Source organism: Dipodomys ordii, unplaced genomic scaffold, assembly GCF_000151885.1.
Source record: "Dipodomys ordii isolate 6190 unplaced genomic scaffold, Dord_2.0 Scaffold117, whole genome shotgun sequence".
NCBI classification, from domain to species: domain Eukaryota; kingdom Metazoa; phylum Chordata; class Mammalia; order Rodentia; family Heteromyidae; genus Dipodomys; species Dipodomys ordii.
Genome location: NW_012267333.1, coordinates 421,753 through 444,970, shown reverse-complemented (window position 1 = coordinate 444,970; position 23,218 = coordinate 421,753). Strand labels below are relative to the sequence as shown.

At 50.7% G+C, this 23,218-nt stretch overlaps 3 protein-coding genes across 8 annotated transcripts in view; 2 read left to right on the top strand and 1 right to left on the bottom strand.

Moving 5' to 3' along the window:
• Positions 1–1,549: 1,549 nt before the first annotated feature.
• Positions 1,550–17,325, bottom strand: Bscl2 (Berardinelli-Seip congenital lipodystrophy 2 (seipin)). Of its 5 annotated transcripts, none has more exons than XM_013029229.1 (12): positions 17,230–17,325; positions 15,065–15,251; positions 13,358–13,677; positions 12,253–12,334; positions 6,419–6,562; positions 4,608–4,742; positions 4,366–4,463; positions 2,606–2,747; positions 2,380–2,446; positions 2,105–2,194; positions 1,897–1,977; positions 1,550–1,807 (listed from the first exon to the last, which is right to left on the bottom strand). In XM_013029229.1, the coding sequence occupies exons 2-12, from the start codon at positions 15,146–15,148 to the stop codon at positions 1,641–1,643; spliced, it is 1,410 nt and encodes a 469-aa protein (XP_012884683.1). In that variant the 5' UTR covers positions 15,149–15,251; positions 17,230–17,325; the 3' UTR covers positions 1,550–1,640. The 5 variants fall into 5 exon arrangements, with proteins under 5 accessions (XP_012884683.1, XP_012884682.1, XP_012884685.1 ...); XM_013029228.1 differs by lacking the exon at positions 17,230–17,325 and adding an exon at positions 15,840–16,035; XM_013029231.1 differs by lacking the exons at positions 15,065–15,251; positions 17,230–17,325 and adding an exon at positions 14,237–14,257.
• Gng3 (guanine nucleotide binding protein (G protein), gamma 3) lies at positions 15,805–17,146 on the top strand. 2 transcript variants are annotated; one of them, XM_013029235.1, is made up of 3 exons: positions 15,805–15,884; positions 16,218–16,317; positions 16,549–16,677. In XM_013029235.1, exons 2-3 carry the CDS (start codon positions 16,219–16,221, stop codon positions 16,675–16,677), a joined length of 228 nt encoding a protein of 75 aa, XP_012884689.1. In that variant the 5' UTR covers positions 15,805–15,884; position 16,218. The 2 variants fall into 2 exon arrangements, with proteins under 2 accessions (XP_012884689.1, XP_012884688.1); XM_013029234.1 differs by lacking the exon at positions 15,805–15,884 and having other exon boundaries at positions 16,202–16,317; positions 16,549–17,146.
• Positions 17,215–23,218, top strand: part of Ttc9c (tetratricopeptide repeat domain 9C) — a 28,508-nt gene continuing 22,504 nt past the window's right edge. Inside the window, exon 1 of the mRNA XM_013029233.1 lies at positions 17,215–17,278. The gene's annotated coding sequence lies outside the window, so the exon portion shown is untranslated. The remainder of the gene's footprint in view (positions 17,279–23,218) is intronic.

Here is a 23,218-nt window from a genome sequence, read left to right as displayed (position 1 = left end):
CTGTCCCTTAGCTCTTTAGCTGTAAATTAGCGCTCTACCACTTGAGCGTCATCCTCACTTCCGGCTTTTTTTCTGCTTATGTGGTGCTGAGGAATCGAACCAAAGGCCTCATGCATGCAAGGCAAGCACTCTAACACTGAGCCACCTTCCCAATCCCTGAGCTTCTTTTGCTCAAGGATAGCACTCTACCACTTGAGCCACAGCACCACTCTGGCTTTTTGTTTACATGGTACTGAGGAATCAAACCTAGGACTTCATGCATACTAGGTAGGCACTCTTCCACTAAGCCACATTGCCAACACAGGGCTGGTAAAAGATGAGGAAGAAATGATTTACTCAGCTCAGGGTGGGGTGATCAGGGGAGAAAAAGGTAAGACTAATTTCCGGTTGCCACTCTGAGAAATCTTAGCAAACGAATCTTAGCAACACACGCAAAAACTCAGAAAGAGAACTTAAGAACAGAAAGGAGAAAGAAAAAAACCCAGAATCCTTATTCTCCACCTGTATCTCATGCAAATATTATCAAAGCAGTCCCCCTCCCTGCCCGTCCCCGCTTCCCCTCAGACCCACAGACCCCCTCACCACTGGGAGTCTGCAACCAAGTATCGATGGTGTCCGCCAAATCGTTCCCAGCAGCGCAGGCCACACTGTCAGGTTGTATCTTCAATTTCAGTTCAGTTTTGGCTGAAAGCTTTTATACCCTTCAACCCTGATGTCACCACCTAGCCCCTTCCCTGGTGAGTGCCAAGAGGGCTGGTCCCCTCACAGGGCCTGAGTCATGAGGCCTAGAATGGGGGAAGCCACATGCAGTGTTTCAGCTGGAAGCCAGGATGCCTGGGTTCTGACAGAGGAGTGAGGTGTGGAAAGCAGCCAGGAGCTGAGAACCCAAAGGCTGAAATCATGTGAAGACTTGGGGAATGGAGTTTCATGGAGAGGAGGGAGGGCCACCTGGCTGGCAGGAGACAGGAAAACAGCTGCGGACAGCACGGGGCCTGACTTATAAAATAGTTTGGGTTAAAAAAAAAATCACACCACATTTATGGCAGTCATTTCCTGTCTTCTGCCTCCCAATGGACAGAGAAAGGGAGGGGTGTAAAGGCTAGGATGGTGGATCCAGGCTCGCCAGACCCGCCCTGTCCTATCCCCCACCCCTGGGGGGAAACAAGTCACATGGATGGAGCGGGAAGCTTTCTAGGGGCCCAGATCCTTGGACTTCCTAGGTTTCTGGTTGGAAACAGATGTGTTTAAAACAGCGCAGGCCGTGCATGGTGGCAAACCACCTAATCCCAGCACTCAATGAGGCAGAGGCAGAGGCAGGCAGAACGGAGCACTGTGTGTTCAAGGCCGTCCTGGGCTACATAGCGAGGTTGAGGCCAGCCTGAGCTACATAGTAAGACCCTGTGTTGACCCAAAACAAACATAAAAACAATATCCTCCACTGCCAGCCCAGGTCTGGAGGCTTCCCCCTGCCCAGACAACTTCCCCTAAGGGAGAATCAGAGAGGAATCGGGTTTTTCAAATCATCCCAAATCCAGTCCTGAGTCGGTGAAGCAGCTGGCATAAAATAGTTTATTAAGGGGAAAACAGGAGAAAAAGGGTTTGCTGGCAAAGTGCTGGAATGTGAGGAATCTGCCCACTTTTCAAGAACTGGAGCAGGTGGAACGCTGCCGGAGGCCATCCACAGAGGCCTCGGAGGTGCCCAGTGTCTCCGGGGCAAGGGCCGGGGTGGAGGCAGAGGCAGAGGCGGAGGCAGGAGCAGTCAGGTTGGCGTCGGTCAGCAGTGCTGCATCTTCCCAGGAGCCTGAACCTGGGCCAGAATCCAGAGTCCCAAATAAACTACTAGATTAACCGGAGGCCCTGCCCCCACCCCAGCTGCCCCGCCCCTCGGGCCCTCACCATCACTGGCCTCGGGCTCCAGCTCCTCCTCTCCACTCAGGGGCTGCTGATCTGGCTTCTCCTCCTCAGACAGCGGACCCTCTGTGACCAAGAGGGCAACACATAGGTGAGAACCCACTGTGGGGGGGGAGGAAGGAAGGGGCGACGGGACGGGACACAGAGGCTGATGGAGAGAGCTGAGGAGTCAAGAGGAGGGATTGAGCAGTACCTGTCCCTGAGGGGTCATCAGGGCTCTCACCATCCTCTGTCACATCTGACTGCTGGGTGGATTCTTCCTGAGTGCCTTCAGTCCCCGAGCCTCCAAAGCAAGAGAAAGAGACTGGGGTTGGTGGCTGTGCCGGGCGGGCAGATCCAACATTACCTTCTTGAGCCTTTTCCCTAATTGTGGACTCAGTGTGATGGCCGTACGCCTCTTACTAGAGAGAGGTAGGTGGCCTCTCTTGCCAGCCCAACTCCCCACCACCACCCAGGCAACCCTTTTACCTGGCTGATTGGTAGAGATCCGGCGGAGGGCTTCCTTGCGTGAACTCTCCCTTTTTCTCATGCTAGTCTGTTGGGGGCGGGTGGGGGACAGACAACTGAGCAGCAAGGATGGGAATCCTTTCTCCAGTGACCAGGGCCGCTGTTCCCTAAGCCCCAACATGTTCCTGGATGACCCACAAAGAAAGATCCTGAGGGGAAGGAAAATGGGGTTCCTGCCCTTTCTAACCTGCGAAGGGAAGTGGTGCCGGGGCCAGATGCCCCCCCACACCCATTGCATGTAGCTGAAGAGCACGATGACGCTGAGGAAGGTGAAGTTGCTGGCAACACCGATGAAGGCGCAGGTCATGGGGAAGTTGTACAGCAGGTACCTGAAAAGCAAGAGATGGGAGAGGAAGGGAACAGTAGTTACCAGCAGAACCAGCCGTCATGTTTCCCAGATGTAATACCTACTGAGTTTGACTTAAGAGTTGGATTTGGTGGCGCTGGGAAGGTGGCTCAGTGGTAGAGCGCTAGCCTTGAATGCATGAGGCCCTGGGTTCGATTCTCTAGCACCACATAAGAGAAAAAGCCGGAAGAGGCGCTGTGGCTCAAGTGGTAGAGTGCTATCCTTGAGCTGAAGAGCTGAGGGACAGTGCCCAGGCCCAGAGTTCAGGCCTCACGACCGGACCCAAAAAACAACAACAACAACAACAACAACAAAAAGAGTTGGATTTGGCCTCTATGTCCCCCATTCATATACCAGACCTGGTTACCCCAGGTTCTAATGAAGGTCAAGGACTTGGGGCAGCAGCAGCATTCCTGAATGTCTCTGGAGCCACCCGAACTCTTCCTGAGGCCATGGATCAAGACAATAGACTCTATGAGTATTCTGCTATATTTTTGTGCGGAGACTCTAATGTTGTTTCTTTCTTTCTTTCTAGTCTGAGACCAGGACTTAAACTCGGTTCTTGATGCTTTCACTCACTGACCAGTGCTCTACCCATTGAGCCATGCCTCCAACTCTGCAATCTAATGTTATGTTGCCCTGGCTGGCCTCAAACTTCTGGGAGCAACTGGATCTCCTGATCACTTGGCCTCCCAAGTAACTAAGACTACAGGCTCCTAGCACCACACCTGGTTCAAGTGGTTTCTTTCCCACCTTCCTTCCCTCCATCCCTTCTTTCCTTCTTCCTACCCAGGGCCCCATGCTCACTGGGTAGGCACTCGCCGCTGAGCCACCCCTCAAGCACATTCACCTTTTTTTCTTTGAGACAAGGTATTTTTTCTATGGCCTCAAGCTCACTCTCTGCCCAGGCTGGCCTGAAATCTGATTCTGCTGCCTTGGTCTCCGGCATGCTAAGATTATAGGTATGCACCACCTTACATGGTGTTTTTAAAAAGTTCCTCAGCTGCCAGGCACTGGTGGCTCAGGCTGTAAACCCTAGCTACTCAGGAGGCTGAGATCTGAGGATCAAGGTTTAGGGGCCAGCCTAAGCAGATAAATCCTTGAAACTTATCTCTATCAAAAAGCTGCAAGTTGGGGCTGGGAAGGTGGTTCAGTGGTAGAGTGCTTGCTTTGCATGCATGAGGTCCTGGGTTCGATTTCTCAGCATCATAGAAAGTAGAAAAAGCTGGAAGTGGCACCGTGGCTCAAGTGGTAGAGCACTAACCTTGAGGTAAAGAGCTGAACTCTGTGGGGCCTAGAGTTCAGGCCCCACAACCAACAAAACAAAAAATCCCAAAAATATCTGCAAGTGGAGGCACATTCAAGTGGAAGAGTGCCAGACTTGAGACCCTGATTTCAAGCCCTAGTAATGGCACCCACCACTGCTCTCACCCCCTCAAAAAAAAAAAGGTTCCTTAGGAAGTCAATATGCTGATTACAGCCATGTAGAGAGCTGGCCATGCTTGTTACCTCTGCCCAAGATCCTCTTCATTTAAGGACAGCTCCCAGGAGAGCTGCTGAGTTCCATGTCAGGGAACCTCATGGCTCCCTTCAGGGCTTACCTGAGCCCAGTGAAGTGGGCATGGATGCGGAGGTAGGCTCCATACATCTGGATGCGCTTGCTGTGGATCTCGATAATTGCTCCAGTGGTAGGCACATACTGCAGGATTGAGGAAGTAAAGGCAGTGCTGGGCCAATCTATCAGCCTCATCAGAGGCCCACTACCAGTCTCCATGGCCTTCCCCCCACCAACAGAGCCAACAGGGATGTTGTCTCCTTCTCCTCACCCCTTCACCTCGCTTACCGAGTTCTCTCTATAGTCTGCATACAACTCCACTTCTAGTAGCTGCTTTTGCTCTGCAAAGCCAAACAGCAGGAGGCTGGAGAAGACCAGCGTGTCAAGCATCTTGAGCAGGTCAGAGCGATAATGCAGCATCACCTACCAGGGCCAGGAGGAAGAGGTTGGGGACAGATAGCCCAGGTTCCAATGCCCCACCCCTGAACACCACCCAAGGGCCCCTTCCTCAGGCACTTGCTCCCTCAACTTCATTCCCTGCCCCTCAGTCTCTATGCTACTACATTTGTTTATTATGTGTTTGATTGGTCAAGGGGCTTGAATTGAGGGCCTAGGTGTGGTCCCTGAGCCTTTTTGCTCAAGGCTAGTGCTCTACCACTTTAAGCCACAGCTCCACTTCCAGTATTTTGGGATGGTTAATTGGAGACTCTCATGGATTTTCCTGCCCAGGCTAGCTTTGAGCCATGATTCTCACATCTCAGGCTCCTAAGTAGCTAGGACGACAGGCACGAGCCACCAACGTCCAGTTTGTCCACTCTTTTATATGTGTGTAGGGGTTGTGTGTGTGTGCAGGTGCCAGTATTAGTATTGAACTCAGGATCTGGGTGCTGTTCCTCAGTTTTTTCACTCAAGGCTGACATACTACCACTTGAGCCATACCTCTACTTCCCACTTTCTGGGGGTTAATAGGAGATAAGTCTCATGGAGGTTGGGAATGTAGCTTAGTGGTAGAGTGCTTGCCTAGCCTGCATGAAACCATGTGTTCGATTCCTCAATACCACATAAACAGAAAAAGCTGGAAGTGGGTTGGTGGTTCAGGTGGTAGAGTGCTAGCCTTGAGCAAAAGAAGCTCAGGGACAGTGCCCAGGCCCTGAGTTCAAGTCCCAGGATTGGAAAATAAATAAATAAAAGACTCTCATTGATTTTCCTACCAGGGCTGGCTTCACACTTTGAGTAGCAATAATTACAGGCGTGAAAACACCTGTTTATACTCACAGTAAAGGCTCCTTCTCTGACACTTTTCTGTGTTTAGCGTAACACTGTCTCTGATCTACCATTCCCCTGTACTTCTGTCATCCTGGATGGAATAAGTGCCAGTGCACAGTGCACCATCTGAAGCTCCCGCCCCATGCACATTCTCATGATGTGGTTCTGGTAATAGCTTATTAACGATGAGGTCCAATACTGATTGAACATACACTATATCTAATAAGAACTTTACATTTTCTCAGTCTTACTATGAGGCAGTGACTATTAAAACCTGTTTGTGGGGCTGGGAAGGTGGCTCAGTGGTAGAGTGTTTGCCTTGTATGCCTGAGGCCCTGGGTTCGATTCCTCAGCACCCCATAAACAAAAAGAAAAAAGCCGGAAGTGGCACTGTGGCTCAAGTGGTAGAGTGCTACCCTTGAGCTGAAGAGCTGAGGGACAGCGCCCAGGCCCAGAGTTCAGGCCCCACAACCGGACCCAAAAAATAAAAATAAAAATAATAAAACCTGTTTGTGTCTGAGAGGTCTTGTGAATATCAATCAATCAATCAAAATCAATATCAATCATGAGGCCAGCCTCAAACTCATGATCCTTGTCCCAAGTGTTGGGATTTTAGGCCTTCACCATCATGCCCAGCTGAACCTGTTACTTCGGCCTCTATTCTCAGATGGACATGCTCATCAGATAGTGGGGAAAATGTTTGTGGTTTGGTAAATGGATTCCTCTTCCCTTATCTGGACTGGCCCCTGACATCAGAACCAGGGATTTCTTCTGGGATCTCTGACTTCTGCAGTCATTCTCCACAGTTTCCCACAGTGTCCACACATACTTACCGAGCGCGAAGACGTGGAGATGATGCGGCCACCTCGGGTGTAGCATGAAACAGTGACCAAGAACATGCCCAAATCTTGATTCACAGGGGACTCTGGCAGCTCAAGCTCTAAGGTGACGCGATAAGGCTGTCCATACATCAGCACCTGCCAAAGGTAGCCATCATCTTGTTTCAAAGCTCTTCAAAATTGTGCTGTGCCTGCTAATACTCCACAACCCCCCTGGGATAGCACTATAGGCCCTCTCATTGCTCATGCTGGAAGCAGGTGCTGCCCCCTCCTGGTAGCTCCCATCCAAGTAGCCATCCCAAGCCTTCAACATCATGCTGGCTGTACTGAATGACTAGCTACTCTGTTCTGAGAAATACTCTATTTTAGTTTTTTTTTTTTCTTCCCAAAAGTGAACTATGTTGCCAACTGGGCCATGTGTGACTGGGGCCTGTGTGCCAGTGTGGCTGTCCCCATGGACCCAGCCTGCCCTCACTTACATGATTAATTATAATCAACTGCCCGCAGTGCTCTGCCTCCCTAGCCAGCTCTGGTACAATCACAGAGCTCCTAGATCATCTTGTTACTTTTTCTTTGGGCTTTCTTGAGTCCTGTTAGCTATCTTCCTGTCTTAGCTTCCAGAATAGCTGGGACTTAGGGACTTACAAGCGGCAGCACATCAGGCTCCAGTTCCTACTCTTGGTTCTGTTGGTAGGACTGAGATTCACAGTGCAAATACTTCCTCACAGAGTTCCATCTCAAGAGGCTAAAATGTCTGGGATTTTTTTTTTTTTTTTTTTGGTCGGTCGTGAGGCTTGAACTCTGGGCCTGGGCGCTGTCCCTCAGCTCTTCAGCTCAAGGCGAGCGCTCTACCACTTGAGCTACAGTGCCACTTCCGGTTTTCTGGTGGTTTATTGGAGATAGGAGTCTCACGGTCTCTCCTGCCTGGGCTGGCTTTGAACCGAGATCCTCAGATCTCAGCCTCCTGAGTAGCTAGGATTACAGGCGTGAGCCACCAGCGCCCGGCTGGGTTTTTTTTTTTGTGCCAGTACAGGAGCTTGAACTCAGGACCTAGGTGCTAACCCTGGGCTTTTTTTGCTCTAGGTTAGTGCTCTACCCCTTTCAGTTATAGCCTCATATATGGGTTTTTGGTGGTTACTGGAGATAAGAGTCTCACAGACTTTCCTGCCTAGCCCAGCTTTGGACTATGAATTTTCTATCTCAGCCTCCACAGTAGCTAGGATTACAGTGTGAGCTGCCAATGTCTGACTCAAGAGGTTAAAGTTTTACATCTACACATACCCTACTTTCTCCTCTTTCTTTCTTTCTTTCTTTCTCTTTTTGTTTTTTGCAAGTCGTGGGGCCTGAACTCCAGGCCTGGGTATTGTCTCTCAACTCTTCAGCTCAAGGCTAGCACTCTACCACTTGAGCCACAGTGTCACTTCTGGCTTTTTCTGCTTATGTGGTGCTGAGGACTCGAACCCAGGGCCTCATGTATGCAAGGCAAGCAATCTACCACTGAGCTGCCTTGCCAGCCCTCTTTTTTTCTTTCATTTTTTTGGTTGGTCATGGGGCTTGAACTCTGGGCCTGGGCCTGGGCCTGGGTGTTGTCCCTGAGCTCTTCAGCTTTAGGCTAGTACTCTATCACTTGAGCCACAGTGACTCTCTCCCTTTTGTTGTTTCGTTTTAGTTGGTAGTGGGGCTTGTACTCTGGGCCTGGGAGCTGTCCCTCAGCTCTTCAGTTTAAGGCGAGCGCTCTACCACTTGAGCCACAGCGCCACTTTTTTTTTGCGTGGTTTATTAGAGATAAGAGTCTCACTGACTTTCCTGCCCCGGCTGGCTTCAAACCATGATCCTCAGATCAGCCTCCTGAGTAGCTAGGATTACAGGCGTGAGCCACCAGCACCTGGCTGACTATTTCTTTTTCTTGGTGGTGGTGGCTGTAGGACTTGAACTCAAGGCCTGGGCGGTGTCCCTGAGCTCTTTTTGCTCAAGGCTAGCACTCTTACCACTTTGAGCCACAATGCCACTTCTGGTTTTCTGGTGATTAATTGGAGCTGTCTCACCAACTTGCCTGACTAGGCTGGCTTTGAACTGCGATCCTAAGATTTTTAGATTCCTGAGTAGCTACAATTACAGATGTGAGCCATCCTGCTCTCCTGAACATTTGAACATTTCTATGTTCTTCTATGCCTTGTATTTAATTAGTGCTGAGAATTTAAGCTAGGGCTGTGCACATGCGAAGTGCACACTCTACCACTGAGCTTCATCCTTAGTCCCTCTCCAAGCTTGTTTTGAATCAAAAGGAAATCAGTGTGTTTTTATTATTTATTATTATTTTTTTTTTGGTCGGTTGTGGGGCTTGAACTCTGGGCCTGGGTGCTGTCCCTCAGCTCTTCAGTTCAAAGCAAGCGCTCTACCACTTGAGCTACAGTGCCACTTCTGGTTTTATGGTGATTTATTGGAGATAGGAGTCTCACGTCTCTCCTGCCCGGGCTGGCTTTGAACCGAGATCCTCAGATCTCAGCCTCCTGAGTAGCTAGGATTACAGGCGTGAGCAACCAGCGCCCGGCTTATTTATTATTTTTTGTGCCTGTATTAGCGCTTGAATTTAGGGCGTGGGTGCTGCCCTTTCGTTTTTTCACTCAGGGCTGCCACTCTACTACTGAGGCACAGCTCTACTTTTGGCTCTCATGGTTCACTGGAGATAAAAGAGTCTCACAGACTTTCTAGCCAGGCTGGTTTTGAACCACAAGGCTCAGATCTCAGTTCCTGAGTAGACAGAATTACAGGTGCCTGGCTTTTGTTAGTGCCAGTCCTGAGGCTCAAATTCAGGGCCTAGAGGTTACCCCTGAGCTTTTGTGCTCAAAGCTGGTGCTCTACCTCTTGTGCCACAGTTCCACTTCCAGCCTTTAGTTGTTAACTAGAGAGAAGATTTTCATGGATTTTCCTTCCCTGGGCTGCCTTTGAACCACAGTCCTCAGATCTCAGCCTCCTGAGTAGGTAGGATTATAGGTGTGAGTTTCTGGTACCAGCTCAACTACTATTGGTTAAAAAAAAAAAAAAAAAAAAAGGATTTCATGAGATTCCTAACCCTTTCTCCAATGGAGGCCAGGTGATTGTAACCCAGCTGCCTCACTAATTTTTGGAAAACCAAGATGGGTAGTTTTCTACCTATAAGAGAAAAAGCCAGAAGTGGTGCTGTGGCTCAAGTGGTAGAATACTAGCCTCGAGAAAAGCTCAGGGACAGTGTCCAGGTTTGAGTTCAAGCCCTAGGACTAGCCCCCCCAAAAAAAGTTTAAGCCAGGTGTTGGTGGCTCATGTCTATAATCCTAGCTGATACTCAAGAGGTTGAGGTATGAGGATTGAGGTTCAAAGCCAGCCCGGGCAGGAATGTCTGTGAGACTCTTATTTCCAATTAACCACCAAAAAACCAGAAGTAGCACTGTGGCTCAAAGTGGTAGAGCGCTAGCCTTTTTTTTTTTTTTTTTGGTCAGTTGTGGGGCCTGAACTCTGGGTCTGGGTGCTATCCCTCAGCTCTTCAGCTCAAGGCTAGAGCTCTACCACTTGAGCCACAGCACCCACTTCTGGCTTTTTCTGCTTATGTGGTGCTGAGGAATCGAACCCAGGGCCTCATGCATGCAAGGCGAGCACTCTACCACTGAGCCACCTTCCCAGCCCATAGAGCGCTAGCCTTGAGCAAAAGGAGCTCAGGGACAGCACCCAGGCCCTCAGTTCAGGCCCCATGAATGACAAAAAAAAAGGGAAAAAAAATCTCATCTTCTCAAAGGACATCCACATAATCTAATACTAGAAGAATCTGGTACCTGGTGAACAAGTCCATCTTTTAGTCAGGTTCGTCTGCCTCGTAGAAGATTCTACTCATCCTACATAATATTCACCCTCTCCTACAACAATATCATGGAGGCTTACCACCTCCATAGTCTCATACTGTCCCAGACTATGCTGTTCTAATTCTTCCAAATTTTTTTTTTGTCGGTTGTGGGGCTTGAACTCTGGGCTTGGGAGCTGTCCTTGTGCTCTTCAGCTCAAGGTGAGCGCTCTACCACTTGAGCCACAGCTCTACTTTTGGTTTTCTAGTGGTTTATTGGAGATAAGAGTCTCACAAACTTTCCTGCCCAGGCTGGCTTCAAACTGTGATCCTCAGATCTCAGCCTCCTGAGTAGCTAGGATTACAGGCGTGAGCCACCACCAGCACCCGGCTTAATTCTTCCAAATTCTTTTGGAATGCCTACAGATACATTCAGTGTATATTTTCTATCAATCATGTGAGCTGAAGAGTGTTACCCAGTTCACACATATTATTTTATTAATTCACTAGAAAATATTCAATAGCAAAAAATGTTCAGTTTTCTCTACTAATCAGGGACTTGGGCTCCATCTCCTCTCATCCTTCATCTCTTTTTGGGGGGGGGTTGTGTGGGTGGAGGTGCGGGGGTGGGAAGCATAGTTCTGGGACTTGAAGACAGGGCCTTCATGCTTTTTTTTTTTTTCTAGGGCTGAGAACCAAACCCAGGGCCTTGCGCGCGCCAGGCGGGCGCCCTTCCGCTGGGCTAAACCCCCAGCCCCCATGTTTTTTGACTCAGGGCTGGTCCTTTACCACTTGAACCACGGCTCTACTTTCAGCTTTTGCTGGTTAATTGGACATATAAGTCTCAAAGATTTGTCTGCCTAGGCTGGCTTTCAATCATAATTCTCAGATCCCAGCTGCCTAACTTGACTGTGCCAACTGGGGCAAGCACGTGTGAGAGATTTCTTTTTATTTTTGTCAGTCAGGGGGCTTGAACTCTGGGCCTGGGGGCTTTCCCTCAGCTCTTCAGCTCAAGGCTAGTGCTCTACCACTTGAGCCACAGTGCCACTTCTGGTTTTTTTGAGTGGTTTATTGTAGATAAGAGTCTCAGGGACTTTCCTGCCCTGAGATCCTCAGATCTCAGCCTCCTGAGTATCCAGGATTACAGGGGCTCAGTGAAAGATTCTTTATCTCCAACTGTGGCTCAAGTAGTACAGCCTTGAGCAGAAAAGCTAAGGGACAGCACCTAGGCTCTGAGTTCAAGCCCCAGGACCAGAACACACACACACACACACACATACACACACACACACACACACATGCATGTGTACATGCAATACTTTTTGTTATTAGACTTCTGGCTTGAACTCAGGGCCTGGGCTGAGCTTCTTTTTTGCTTAAGGCTAGCACTCTACCACTTGAGCCACAGTGCCATTTCTGGCTTTTTCTGTTTATGTGATACTGAGGAATGGAACCCAGGGCTTCATGCATGCTAGACAAGCACTCTACTAGTAAGCCACATTCCCAGCCCTCACATGATACTTACTTAGTTCAGGGATCCCATGCTTTAACAGAGCCTCAATCAGCTTACCTAATATGGAAGGTTAACTCTCCATGTACCTTCACTAGGGTTTCCATGTGTGTTCAAGTCACACTGGCATCTGGCCAGTCCTCTGGCACAGTACCCTTTGTAAAAATAGGTCACATACACTTTCTAATCATTTCATAATTTTCTAGACAAGCTTTTTAAACTCTAGGGTGCAAGCCATACTATTGCAATCAAATAGCTGGTTTGTTCATCAAAGTCTACAGCACACTACACTTTCTATCAGAGGTGACCATTCTGAAACAGTCAGATTTCCCCTAATGTCTCTTAAGAGCAGAAAGATTCAAATGCTCACGTCATTGAGATCTTATTTCTCTTTAGCTTCCTTTTCACTCAGGGCCCTGGTCTTTGTCTCTTTTACTCAATGTTTGCTCTTCACACCCTTCTCAAGCCTACAATCTCATAAAACTTTTCTCTAGTTTGCATACTCACCCGATCACGTCCACTCTTAGCCAATGAGACATTGGCAACAGGGAAGGAGCAGAGCGAGGTGGTGGTGGAATCACAGTCGGTCCTAAATGAGAAGAGGGCAATGATCCTCTGCTAAGTTAAGAGTTTACCTTGCCTGTCTCTCCACCCATTTTCTTGGCCTTCTACTTCACTTCTGTCTGTTAAAGAGAACAGGGGTGGCCAGGAGGTTTGAGATGCTAGAACAATACTTTCTCTTCCTGGCACTTCAGTATAGCGGACATTCTTAGATAGAAACCTATGGACCTAATGTTTCTAAACACTCATGGAGGATCCCACCTCCAGATTAGGATCCAAGAGTTCTGACTTGGGGCCTAGTTTGAAAATGCATGAGGTGGGTGGGTATGCAGCATGTCTGGGCATGCAGGTACTTTCATGAGAGGATAGGTTACAGGTTTCATAAGATCCATATCTCTTATAAGTTCAAGATCTACCTGAGAAACTACAATTCATGAGTATGGATTTAGGAGAGGAAAAAAAAATTTGTTTTTTTTGTGCTAGTCCTAGGGCTTGAATTCATGGCCTGAGTGCTGTCCCTGGTTTTTTTTTTTTTTTTTTTTTCAGTCTTGGTGCCTGAACTCTGGGCCTGGGCACTGTCCCTCAGCTTTTTTGCTCAAGGCCAGTGCTTTATTACTTGATTCATAGCTCTACTTTTGGCTTTTTGGTAATTTATTGGAGATGAGAGTCTTATGGACTTTTCTGCTCAGGCTGGCTTTGAATTGTGACCCTCAAATCTCAGCCTCCTACAATTACAAGCGTGAGCCATTAGTGCTCAGCCTCTTCATATATTTTATATTATTATTATTTGGTGGTACAATTCCATAGATCAGATTATTATGAGTGCAATGCTTCTTGGCCAATGTCACCCCTTGCTTTCTAATTTTTTAGTCAGAATTCAGTGACAGCGGTGGAACTAGGACCTGAGCTCCACACAGTCTAGATCTGCTGCATCCTCCAGTGGTGAAGGTTAGTCCTATTAGCAGAATGGACTCATCTTTCCTCCGCTGTAAATAAGAGGACCGAAGAAACTCCAAAAGGCTCCCAGCAACTCTCATCGAGCCCCTCTCACCTGTAGTAGAAATGCACGGGGCTGAGGTGGCTGACTGTTGGCATGTAGGAATAATAGAAGGAGCCATAGAGGAACACAGACACCCACAGCAGGAGGAGGATGGTGCAGAAGAGCACCCCAAACTGTAGCAGCAGCCTGCGGGCACGGCCTGCCAACACATGGCCCACTTCTTGTGCCCACAGCACGGCAGGCACTGGTGGGTCATTGACCATGGCGGGGAGAGGAGGTGGTCTGGGCCCAGGTTCAGGTCTTGAGTTCTTAGCTGCTGCTCTGCCACATGGACGCCACCCCTGGCCATGGGATGAGGCAGTTGGAGGTTCCTGGAAAAAAAGAGAAGGGGAAAGCTGGGGATAGAAAAGACATACGTGGCTTCGAGGGACAAGAAATAGGAGGACAACGCAAAATCACTGTTCCCTGGGACCCTTCTCCAAGTGATGGCGCTTCTCTGCCAGCTACCCCTTCCCTTTCACAGCAGTGCCAGAGTTCCTCATCTAACTCGTCCCCCAGCCATCTGGGTCAGGGACACGCTCTCAACAGCGAGAATGGGCTCCTTACAACTCTCTCAGCGCGCTGCACAGAGACGCTGCACGACTTGCCTGAGGTAGCACAGCTGGACTCGGAAGCCCGTAGTCTAAGGGCAGTCACAAAAGCCTCCCAAGTCTCTCCCCTTCACCTCAGGATGATAAATGCCCGCCGAGGCGCGCCTCACATGGGCAGGGCGTCCCACAGTCAACGGCCACTCCCCGCCGGTGCCCTCCGGCTGGCCAGCGCGCTCAGCGCCGGAGACCCCACCCCCCACCCTCAGACCCCCGCGCCGCGCCGCGCCGGGCCGCGCCACCATGGAAACCAGCGGGTCAGACGCCGCAGCCCGGCCCTCACCAGCCTCTCGCGTGCGCTGCCGAGGCAACCGCGAGAAGCGATTTCCGGCTGCAGGAGAAGCCCCGCCTCTTTCAGCCCGCAGCCTCCAGGGTCTAGGGGCGTGGCCTATCCCGGGGGCGGGAACCTGGCGCCGGGGGCGGGGCCCACTTGGTGAAGGGCTTCCCACAGCTCCTACCAGGGTCCAACACCTTTAGGTTAACGTGACCACTGGGAAAAGGCGCCTCCCACCAGGCTCTAACTATACCGAGGGCATACATGCTCTCGCCCTCCAGCCTATCTCATCTTCCTCCTTGTAACCCCAGGAGCCCAAACAGGGCAGGGGGCGGGGAGTGGGGGGATGGTAATGGTGAAGGGGGCTCTAATGTGCAGCTAGCACAGCTCCTAGGACCCGTGGGCGTCGGAGGAGAGGGTTCTTCCAGAGAATGACGCATTCTTCCTGAACCTGTGCAACTTGGTGTTGTGCAGGTGGCCTGCTGTCCGCTGTTTACAAAGCATGCATTTCAGCCCAGCGTTTGGTCCCCAGCTTGACGCTGCGTGACGGATCCTCCTTGGACCCTAAGTGGATTGATTCCGTTTTCCTCAGAACCCCTATAGAACTAGACATTTAAGTCTAGCCCTCCATCGGTGGCATCTTCTACTTCACATACGTCTAATTTAATCACCCCCAGATAAGGCACTGCAGAAGGCCAGGCCAGCGTTGTGTACATCTTTTTGCATGATGCTTCAATTTCACGTCAATATCCCCACGCAGCTTGTCACCCCCACACTCCATCCCGGGAAGCCCATTTATTTTCAAAATATTTCCACTGATCCCTTTACAAGCCTTACCTCCTCCTTGTCCGATCCTTTGATCTGGTCTCCGCATCCCTCTTTTCCTCCAGCTTCTCTTGTGTCTGTCATTTCTTTAGACATCTTCCCGACGATTCCCTCCGCTGCCCTTGGATCTCCCACTCGAGTCACTTTTGGCTAGAACGTGGGGATCTAGCAGCGGACCACCTGTACGCATCACATTTTCCTGGATGTGGGGAATGGAGGGTCACTGCAAGAAATGAAGACTCAGACGCTAAATGCTGTGTCAGGGTAGAGGGAGAAAGGGAGGAGGGGGGCGAATGGCCAGCTGATGTCAGATTTTCAAATGAGCAGGGTCCCCCGCAACCAAGTGTACTCTACTGCAGAGACTGTCACAGGCCTAGACCACCTTCATTTAAGGGGGGAGTCTGTTTCCGCCTGAGTTCCTTTGGGGAGGGCTCTAGCCGAGACTGGGGACTTCTGCAATGGGGGAGGGGCAGGGAGAGAGACAGTAAGGGTGGGGGTGTGCGCAGGGGATGCAGGCAGCAGCCAGGCTCCCCCACTGGCCAAGCAGTTGGTATGTTCCAGGATCTGAGCAGTTCCTTCCAGCATCCTTCATCCTTCAGGTACCAGCCATCTGGGCAGTGAGTGCTTGAATTGCAGAAACGGTGACTACCCCCCCACCCCCTCCCACGGACCTCTGGTCTGACCAGAGGCCTCTGGAATAGCTGTTTGTGCTACAGACATCTTCGGTTGCAACTGCCTGCAGGGGTGGGGCACCCATCTGAGGCAGGGTTTGGTGCCCCGCACTCACCGGACATCCCAAGGAGGCTGCTACTGCTGCCGCCTGTGGCTTCAGGTGAGTAAGGGAGTCATTGTTTCTCTCCCACTGGCAATTTAGGGGACAAGTGGGGCTGAGGTGATGGCCTCATCAGGGTAGGGCCTTTTCTGGCTGAAGCGTTCACAGCAGGTGACTTGAAGAGCTGAAAAGCTTTAAAATCATTTGTATAGTCTGATCACCTCGGTTCCAGACCGTGTGGGAATTTGGGGAAGATTTTCTTGGGACAGGCCTCTAAGAGGGGTGGGATAGGAGGAGAAGAAAATGTTGGGGCACCACCCAACCTTGTAAAGGTTGGTGAAGAGTGAGCGTGAAGCTGAGACAGCGCTGAGCTGTGTCTCTCTTCTCTTCTAGGATGAAAGGGGAGACTCCAGTGAACAGCACTATGAGTATTGGGCAAGCTCGCAAGATGGTGGAGCAGCTTAAAATCGAGGCCAGCCTGTGCCGGATAAAGGTGGGTGGGGCCCGGGCTCCCGTTAATTCATAGGCTCGGATGGGCAGTTTCCCCAGCAGATAAGAGTTGCTCCTTTCCTTGACTCCCGGGGGTCTGCGGCTCTGATGGGAGAGCCCGCCCTAGGCCTTTGTAGGGGTGAAAGCGAAGGCTGTTGCCAGGAGCCCTTTTGGGGAAGAGAGGCTGCATCTTCCAGGGTTCTTGCTAACTCTCCCCTCCCTGGCTGTGCCCCAGGTGTCCAAGGCAGCGGCAGACCTGATGACTTACTGTGATGCCCACGCCTGTGAGGACCCCCTCATCACTCCGGTGCCCACTTCGGAGAACCCCTTCCGGGAGAAGAAGTTCTTCTGTGCCCTCCTCTGAGCTGCCCCTTCCCTCCTCTCCGTCCCTCCCTCTCCCTCTCCAGAGCCCTTCCTTCCTTAGATCGGTCACTGCGGGGACCCGGGAGGCTCCCCGCAGCCCTTTCCTCGCCCTGTGACATCACCTGAAGCACAGAACCTTCCGCACCCACGTCTATCCCGTCTCCTCACCCCTGAGGCTGACCCCCCAGCACCCCGTGATTCGGGCACCCTCCGCCCCACCCACAGAGGGGTCCCCCGCGGGGCTGCCAGCCTGCAGCTGGCCCCCTCCCTCGGTGACCCGCCGGAGACAATGGGGAGAGGGATGTGCGGGGGGCTGGCTCCCGGGCTCGGCGGGGGCCATGGCGAGGGGAAACCCGTTTGAGGAATAAAGTCACCCGAGCCGGCGGGCAGCTCCGGGGTCAGCGTTCTTGGGGGCAGGGTCGTCGGTCACTAGGCTTGCCATGCCCGGGGAACCACTGGACGACCGGCGCTCCCCGGGGCCGGGCACGCGGGCGCCCCCAGCGGGGGCCGCGGAGACAGCGGCCTGGGCGGAGCGGGGCGGCCTCGCACTCACCGCGCCAACGGCCGGCCGGGCGGCGGGAAAGCTGAACAGACGCGACCAGGTAGGGGCGGGGGTGGGGGGGGCAGGGGCCGCGGGGGCCGAGCCCGGGAAGGGCAGTTACCGGCACGGACGGGCGGGGGAGGGCCGACTCCGGATCCGGGAACCCGCAGGGGCGGGGCGCGGCTGGAAAGGGGCGGCAGGTGCCTAAGATGGCCGCGCCCGCTGCCGCCCGTCCAAGATGGCGGCCCCCGTGCCTCGGAGCCCCGCCGTACAGGGCGACTCTTAAAATGGCGGCTCCCAGGTGCCCAACATTCCCAATATGGTCCTCTCCGTACTCATCAGGTCTCGAAATGGCTGCTCCCTCCCACGCCCCAGTGGGGGTCCGCGTCCTCCCGTGTGGCGCCCCGGGCGCACGGGCCGCTCCGGCGAAGGGCCCCTGGGCCAGGGGTCCCTGCACGCACGGCGGGGTGGGCCCCGGGATCCCGAGGGAATCAAGACTTGTCTACCTCCAGGAGACGCTCCCTTTGAGCACAGGTGTGGCGATGGGTGTGCGTGTTGGTGGCTGCTTCCTGGCCTCCCCACTGGCTTAATAAGCCCTTAAAAAAAAATGGTTCGGATTTCCTGGGGATGGATCCTTGCCTTCATTGTCCTCTCAGGACCATCTACCCAAGAAGTGTCTATTGCTAGTATGTCCGGGGGCCCAGCAGCCTTCCTACACAGAGACCAGATCCAACATGTAACACCTCACAAGCACCTGCTGGATTTAGGAGCCCAATTGCCTCCTGGAAGCCTTTTCCTACCCAGGGTGAACTAAGTGTCACTGGGCCAAGGCACAGAAGGTAACCCCAGGTGGCTGCTCCAAAGGGATCAAGATGTGACCTCAGGAACATCCCTCCCTAGAAAAGCCTAGACTCATGACTGGAGGTGCTTGGGAGTACCTGGCTGACTGAGTATATTTAAGATACATCCCTGTCACCTCAAGATCTCCCACACCTTCCTAAAGAGGGACAGCAGAGGGGGAAGACGAGATAAGAAATCAAAGGAATAAAGGTATATTGCTGGGCTGGAAACGTAGCTTAGTGATAGAGTGCTTGCCTAGCACGCATGAAGCCCTGGGTTCCATTCCTCAGTACCACATACACAGAAAAAGCCAGAAGTGGCGCTGTGGCTCAAGTGGCAGAGTGCTAGCCTTGAGCAGAAAACTCAGGTCAGTGCCCAGGCCCTGAGTTCAAGCCCCAGGAGTGGCACACACACACACACACACACACACACACACACACACACACACACACACAAAAAGTATATTGCTAACAACTGAGCTTAATTAGCCTAAGCATGTTTTTGTGAGCTACAGGGGAACCAAACTAACTTGGAATACATTCAGGAATACTCTCTTAAGCCCTAACAAGTCCTAGAGGTCATCTTACTAATTTCTTCATTCTAAACATGAACAAATAGGATAAGCAAGTACTTGGAGGGGACCAATGCCCCTTCTGTTCAGGAATATGCTTATTTCCAGATTTGTGGAAACTCCAGGGGGAATCAGCTGTTAAGATCCAAGCATACTGACAATGCTTCGCACACAGCAAGCACTCAAACACCTAATGAGTAGATTGTATGCAGAGAATAAGAACGGTTTCCGGGGGCTGGGAAGGTGGCTCAGTGGTAGAGCGCTTGCCTTGCATGCATGAGGCCCTGGGTTTGATTCCTCAGCACCACATAAGCAAAAAGAAAAAAAGCCGGAAGTGGCACTGTGGCTCAAGTGGTAGAGTGCTAGCCTTGAGCTGAAGAGCTGAGGGACAGCGCCCAGGTCCAGAGTTCAGGCACCATGATCGGACCAAAAAAAAAAAAAAAAGAACACTTTCCTCGAAGTGGCGCAGTGGCTCAAGTGGTAAGTGCTAGCCTTGAGCTGAAGAGCTAAGAGACAGCATTCAGGCCCAGAGTTTAATCCCCATGACAGCAAAAAAAAAAAGAACTCTTTCCTATCATTGTGATTTGCATCTGTGCTGGCACATATTACAGAACAGTGAGTGAAAATTTCCACATCAGCTCACACTTGGTAAAAAGGCAGAAAATTCTTGATAAATGTAGCTGACATTACTTCTATTTTTTATTTTTTTTGTCAGTCCTGAGGCTTGAATTCAGGGCCTGGGCACTGTCCCTGAGCTTCTTTTGCTCAAGGCTAACACTCTACCACTTGAGCCACAGTGCCACTTCTGGCTTTTTTATTTGGTACTGAGGAATGGAACCCAGGGCTTCATGCATGCTAGGCAAGTACTCTATCACTAAACCACATTCCCAACCCTGACATTACACTTTAAAAGTTCAGATTTTCTGCTCATAAAATTAGGGGTGGATATTGGTCTACTATTCGGAGTAGGACTGGGGGTGTTACCCAGTAGTAGAGCTCTTGCCTAGCATTTATTCGTAAAGCCCTTGGGTCCAAACCCCAGCATGGCTAAGAGGCAGCCTAGGTTTTTCTTTCTTTTCCCCTGTGGTTGTTGGTGGTTATGGGTTTGAACTTGGGCCTGGCACAAACCATGACTACAGCCCTCATTTTATCACTGAGTTTGAATGTCCTAGTGAATGGCAAACTCCTATGATCCCAGTATTCAGGAGGCAGGAAGATCATGAGTTTTATGCTAGCCTGGGTCAGGAAGAGAGGGAGGAGAGGGGAGGAAAAGAGAATGGAAGGAAGGGAGAGAGGGAAAGAGAAAAAGGTGGGAAGGGAGAGGGAGAAAGAAGGAGAGATCTTGTCTCAAAAATCAAAAGTCCTTGGGCCTGGGAAGGTGGCTCAGTGGTAGAGTGCTTGCCTTGCATGCATGAAGCCCTGAGTTCGATTCTCAGCACCACATAAGCAGAAAGAAAAAGCCAGAAGTGGCGCTGTGGCTCAAGTGGTATAGTACTAGCCTTGAGCTGGAGCTGAGGGACAGTGCCCAGGCCCAGAGTTCAGGCCCCACAACCAGACCCCCCCCCCAAAAAAAATCAAAAGTCCTGCCAATCACCAGTGTCTCAGGCCTGTAATCCTAGCTACTCAGAGGGAGATCAGAGGAAATCAGAAGCCAGATCAGGCAGGAAAAAGCCTGATAATTCGGACTAGGACTGGTAGCTTAGTTTAGAATGCTTGCCTAGCATGCATGAAGCCTTGGGTTCAATTCCTTATTAACAGAAAAACAGAAAAGGCTGGAAGTGGTGCTGTGGTTCAAGTGGTAGAGTGCTAACCTTGAGTGAAAGAAGCTGAGACAGTGCCCAGACCTTGAGTTCAAGCCTCAGAACTGGGGATAGGGTGTGGGGTGGGGGGAGTCTGAGAGTCTTACCTTTAATTAACCACCCCAAAAAAGCTGAAAGTATGCACTGGGAAGGTGGCTCAGCAGTAGAGTGCTTGCCTTGCATGTCCTGGGTTCCATTCCTCAGTACTATATAAGCAGAAAAATCTGGAAGTGGTGCTGTGGCTCAAGGGGTGGAGGGCTAGCCTTGAGCTGAAGAGCTGAGGGACAGCGCCCAGCCCAGAGTTCAGGCCCCATGACCAACCAAAAAAATAAACAAACAAAAACAAAAAGCTGAAAGTGGAGCTGTAGCTAAGCACTACAGCACTAGCCTTGAGCACAAAAGCTGAGACAGTGGTCCCCAGGCCCAGCACACACATGTCCAGGTAGGCTCTGGTGGTTCATGCCTGTAATCCTACCTAAATCTCAGGATTGTGGTTTGAAGCCAGCCTAAGCAGGTAAATCCAAGACTCCTATCTCCAATTAGCCGGGGAGGGGGGGTGGGAAGGCTAGACTGAAAGCATGGGAAGAATATGGAGTGGCACCCATGAGCCTGAAAGGCAGGCTAAGGTAGAGAGCATGATGTCCTAGCAGGTGTGTGTGTGTACACATATACACATACACACAAAAGAATAGGCAACCACCAAGGAGGGCCTTAAAGTATGTGTGAAGGCTCTAGAATTTGAATGTGTAACAGTTAAGGTATGACTTACATATCAGTATCTCTCAACACTATGTATGTAAGGCTATGAGCTTTAATTCCAAATGTCCTGATCAATTATTTATTGGTGCTCCTCCTGGGGCTTGAACTCAGCCTGGGCTCTGTCTCTGAACTTTTATTCTCAATCACTTGAACATTTCCAGTATTTTGTGATTAATTGGAAATTCAAGTCTCATAGACTTTCCTGCCTGGGCTGGCTTCAACCTGCCATCTTTAGATCTCAGCCTCCTGAGTTGCTAGGATAACAGGCCGAGTCACTGAGCCTGTAAACATTAAAATACCCAGCTGCTTTATTTTTTGGTGCCAATCTTAGGAGCTGTCCCTGAGGCTTTTTTTTCCTCAAGGCTAGTGCTCTACCTATTGAGCCACAACTCCACTTCCAGCTTTTTTTGGTAGTTAACTGGAGATAAGTCTCATGGACATTCTTTTTTTTTTTTTGGGTCCGGTTGTAGGGCCTGAACTCTGGGCCTGGGCGCTGTCCCTCAGCTCTTCAGCTCAAGGCTAGCGCTCTACCACTTGAACCACAGCGCCACTTCCGGCTTTTTTCTTATGTGGTACTGAGGAATTGAACCCAGGGCCTCATACATGCAAGACAAGCGCTCTATCACTGAGCCACCTTCCCAGTCCCCAGCTGGACATTCTTATTTTGGCCAGTCCTGGGGCTTGAACTCAGGGCTTGGGCACTGTCCCTGAGCTTTTTTTTTTTTTGCCATTTACCACTTGAGCCACAGCGCCACTTCTGGCTTTTTTCTATTTATGTGGTACTGAGGAATCAAACCCAGGACTTCATGCATGCTAGGCAAGCACTCTACCACTAAGCTCCATCCCCAGCCCTCAGAGACATTCTTGCAGGGGCTGGGAACCATGATCCCTCTCATTTTAGCCTCCTGAGCGGAGGTTGTGAGTTTTAAAATTCATTTTCTAGTCTGCAATAGCTCAAGCTCTTAGCATAAGCACAAATTATGCAGTCCGCCTCACTCCAAAGTGAATGAATGTATGCTTCCAAGTGAAGACATGATAGAAATAAAAATAGTAGCAATGAGATGAAGGTTATCCTTGGTTGTACCAGGTATAACCTGAGAAATGAGCATTAAAAAACAAATGGAGCTGGGCGCCAGTGTCTCATGTCTGTAATCCTAGCTACTCAGGAGGCTGAGATCTGAGGATTAATATTCAAAGCCAGCCTGGGCAGTAAAGTCCGTGAGACTCTCATCTCCAATTAACTACCAGAAAACCAGAAGTGGCTCTGGGGCTCAAGTGGTAGAATGCTCACCTTGAGCTGAAGAGCACAGGGACAGTGCCTAAGCCCAGAATTCAAGACCCACAACCAACCAACCAAAAAAAAAAAAAAAAAAAAAAGGCACCATGTGCCACTGGCTCACACCTATAATCTTAGCTACTTAAGGAGGCTGAAATCAGAAGATCACTGTTCAAAGCCAGCAGGGAAGAAAAGTCTCTGGGAATCTTCATCTCTAATTAACCAGCAAAGAATTGGAGCTGTGACTCAATTGATAGAATGCAAACCTTGAGTAAAAAAATCTAGTAGGAGCCAGGCGCTGGTGGCTCACGCCTGTAATCCTAGCTACTCAGGAGGCTGAGATCTGAGGATCGCAGTTCAAAGCCAGCCCGGGTAGGAGAGACCGTGAGACTCCTATCTCCAATAAACCACCAGAAAACCGGAAGTGGCGCTGTAGCTCAAGTGGTAGAGCGCTCACCTTGAGCTGAAGAGCTGAGGGACAGCACCCAGGCCCAGAGTTCAAGCCCCACGACCCGCAAAAAAAAAAAAAAAAAAAAAAAATCTAGTAGGGCCCAGATGTTGATTTCAAGTCCCAGTACCAGAAAAAGAAATTATTATTAATAATAAAAGCCAAACATGTAGGTGTGGGGGCTGGGAAGGTGGCTCAGTAGAGTGCTTGCTTTGCATGCATGAGGCCCTGGGTTCGATTCCTCAGCAAAAAGCCGAAAGTGGCACTGTGGCTCAAGAGATAGAGCACTAGCCTTGAGCTGAGGGACA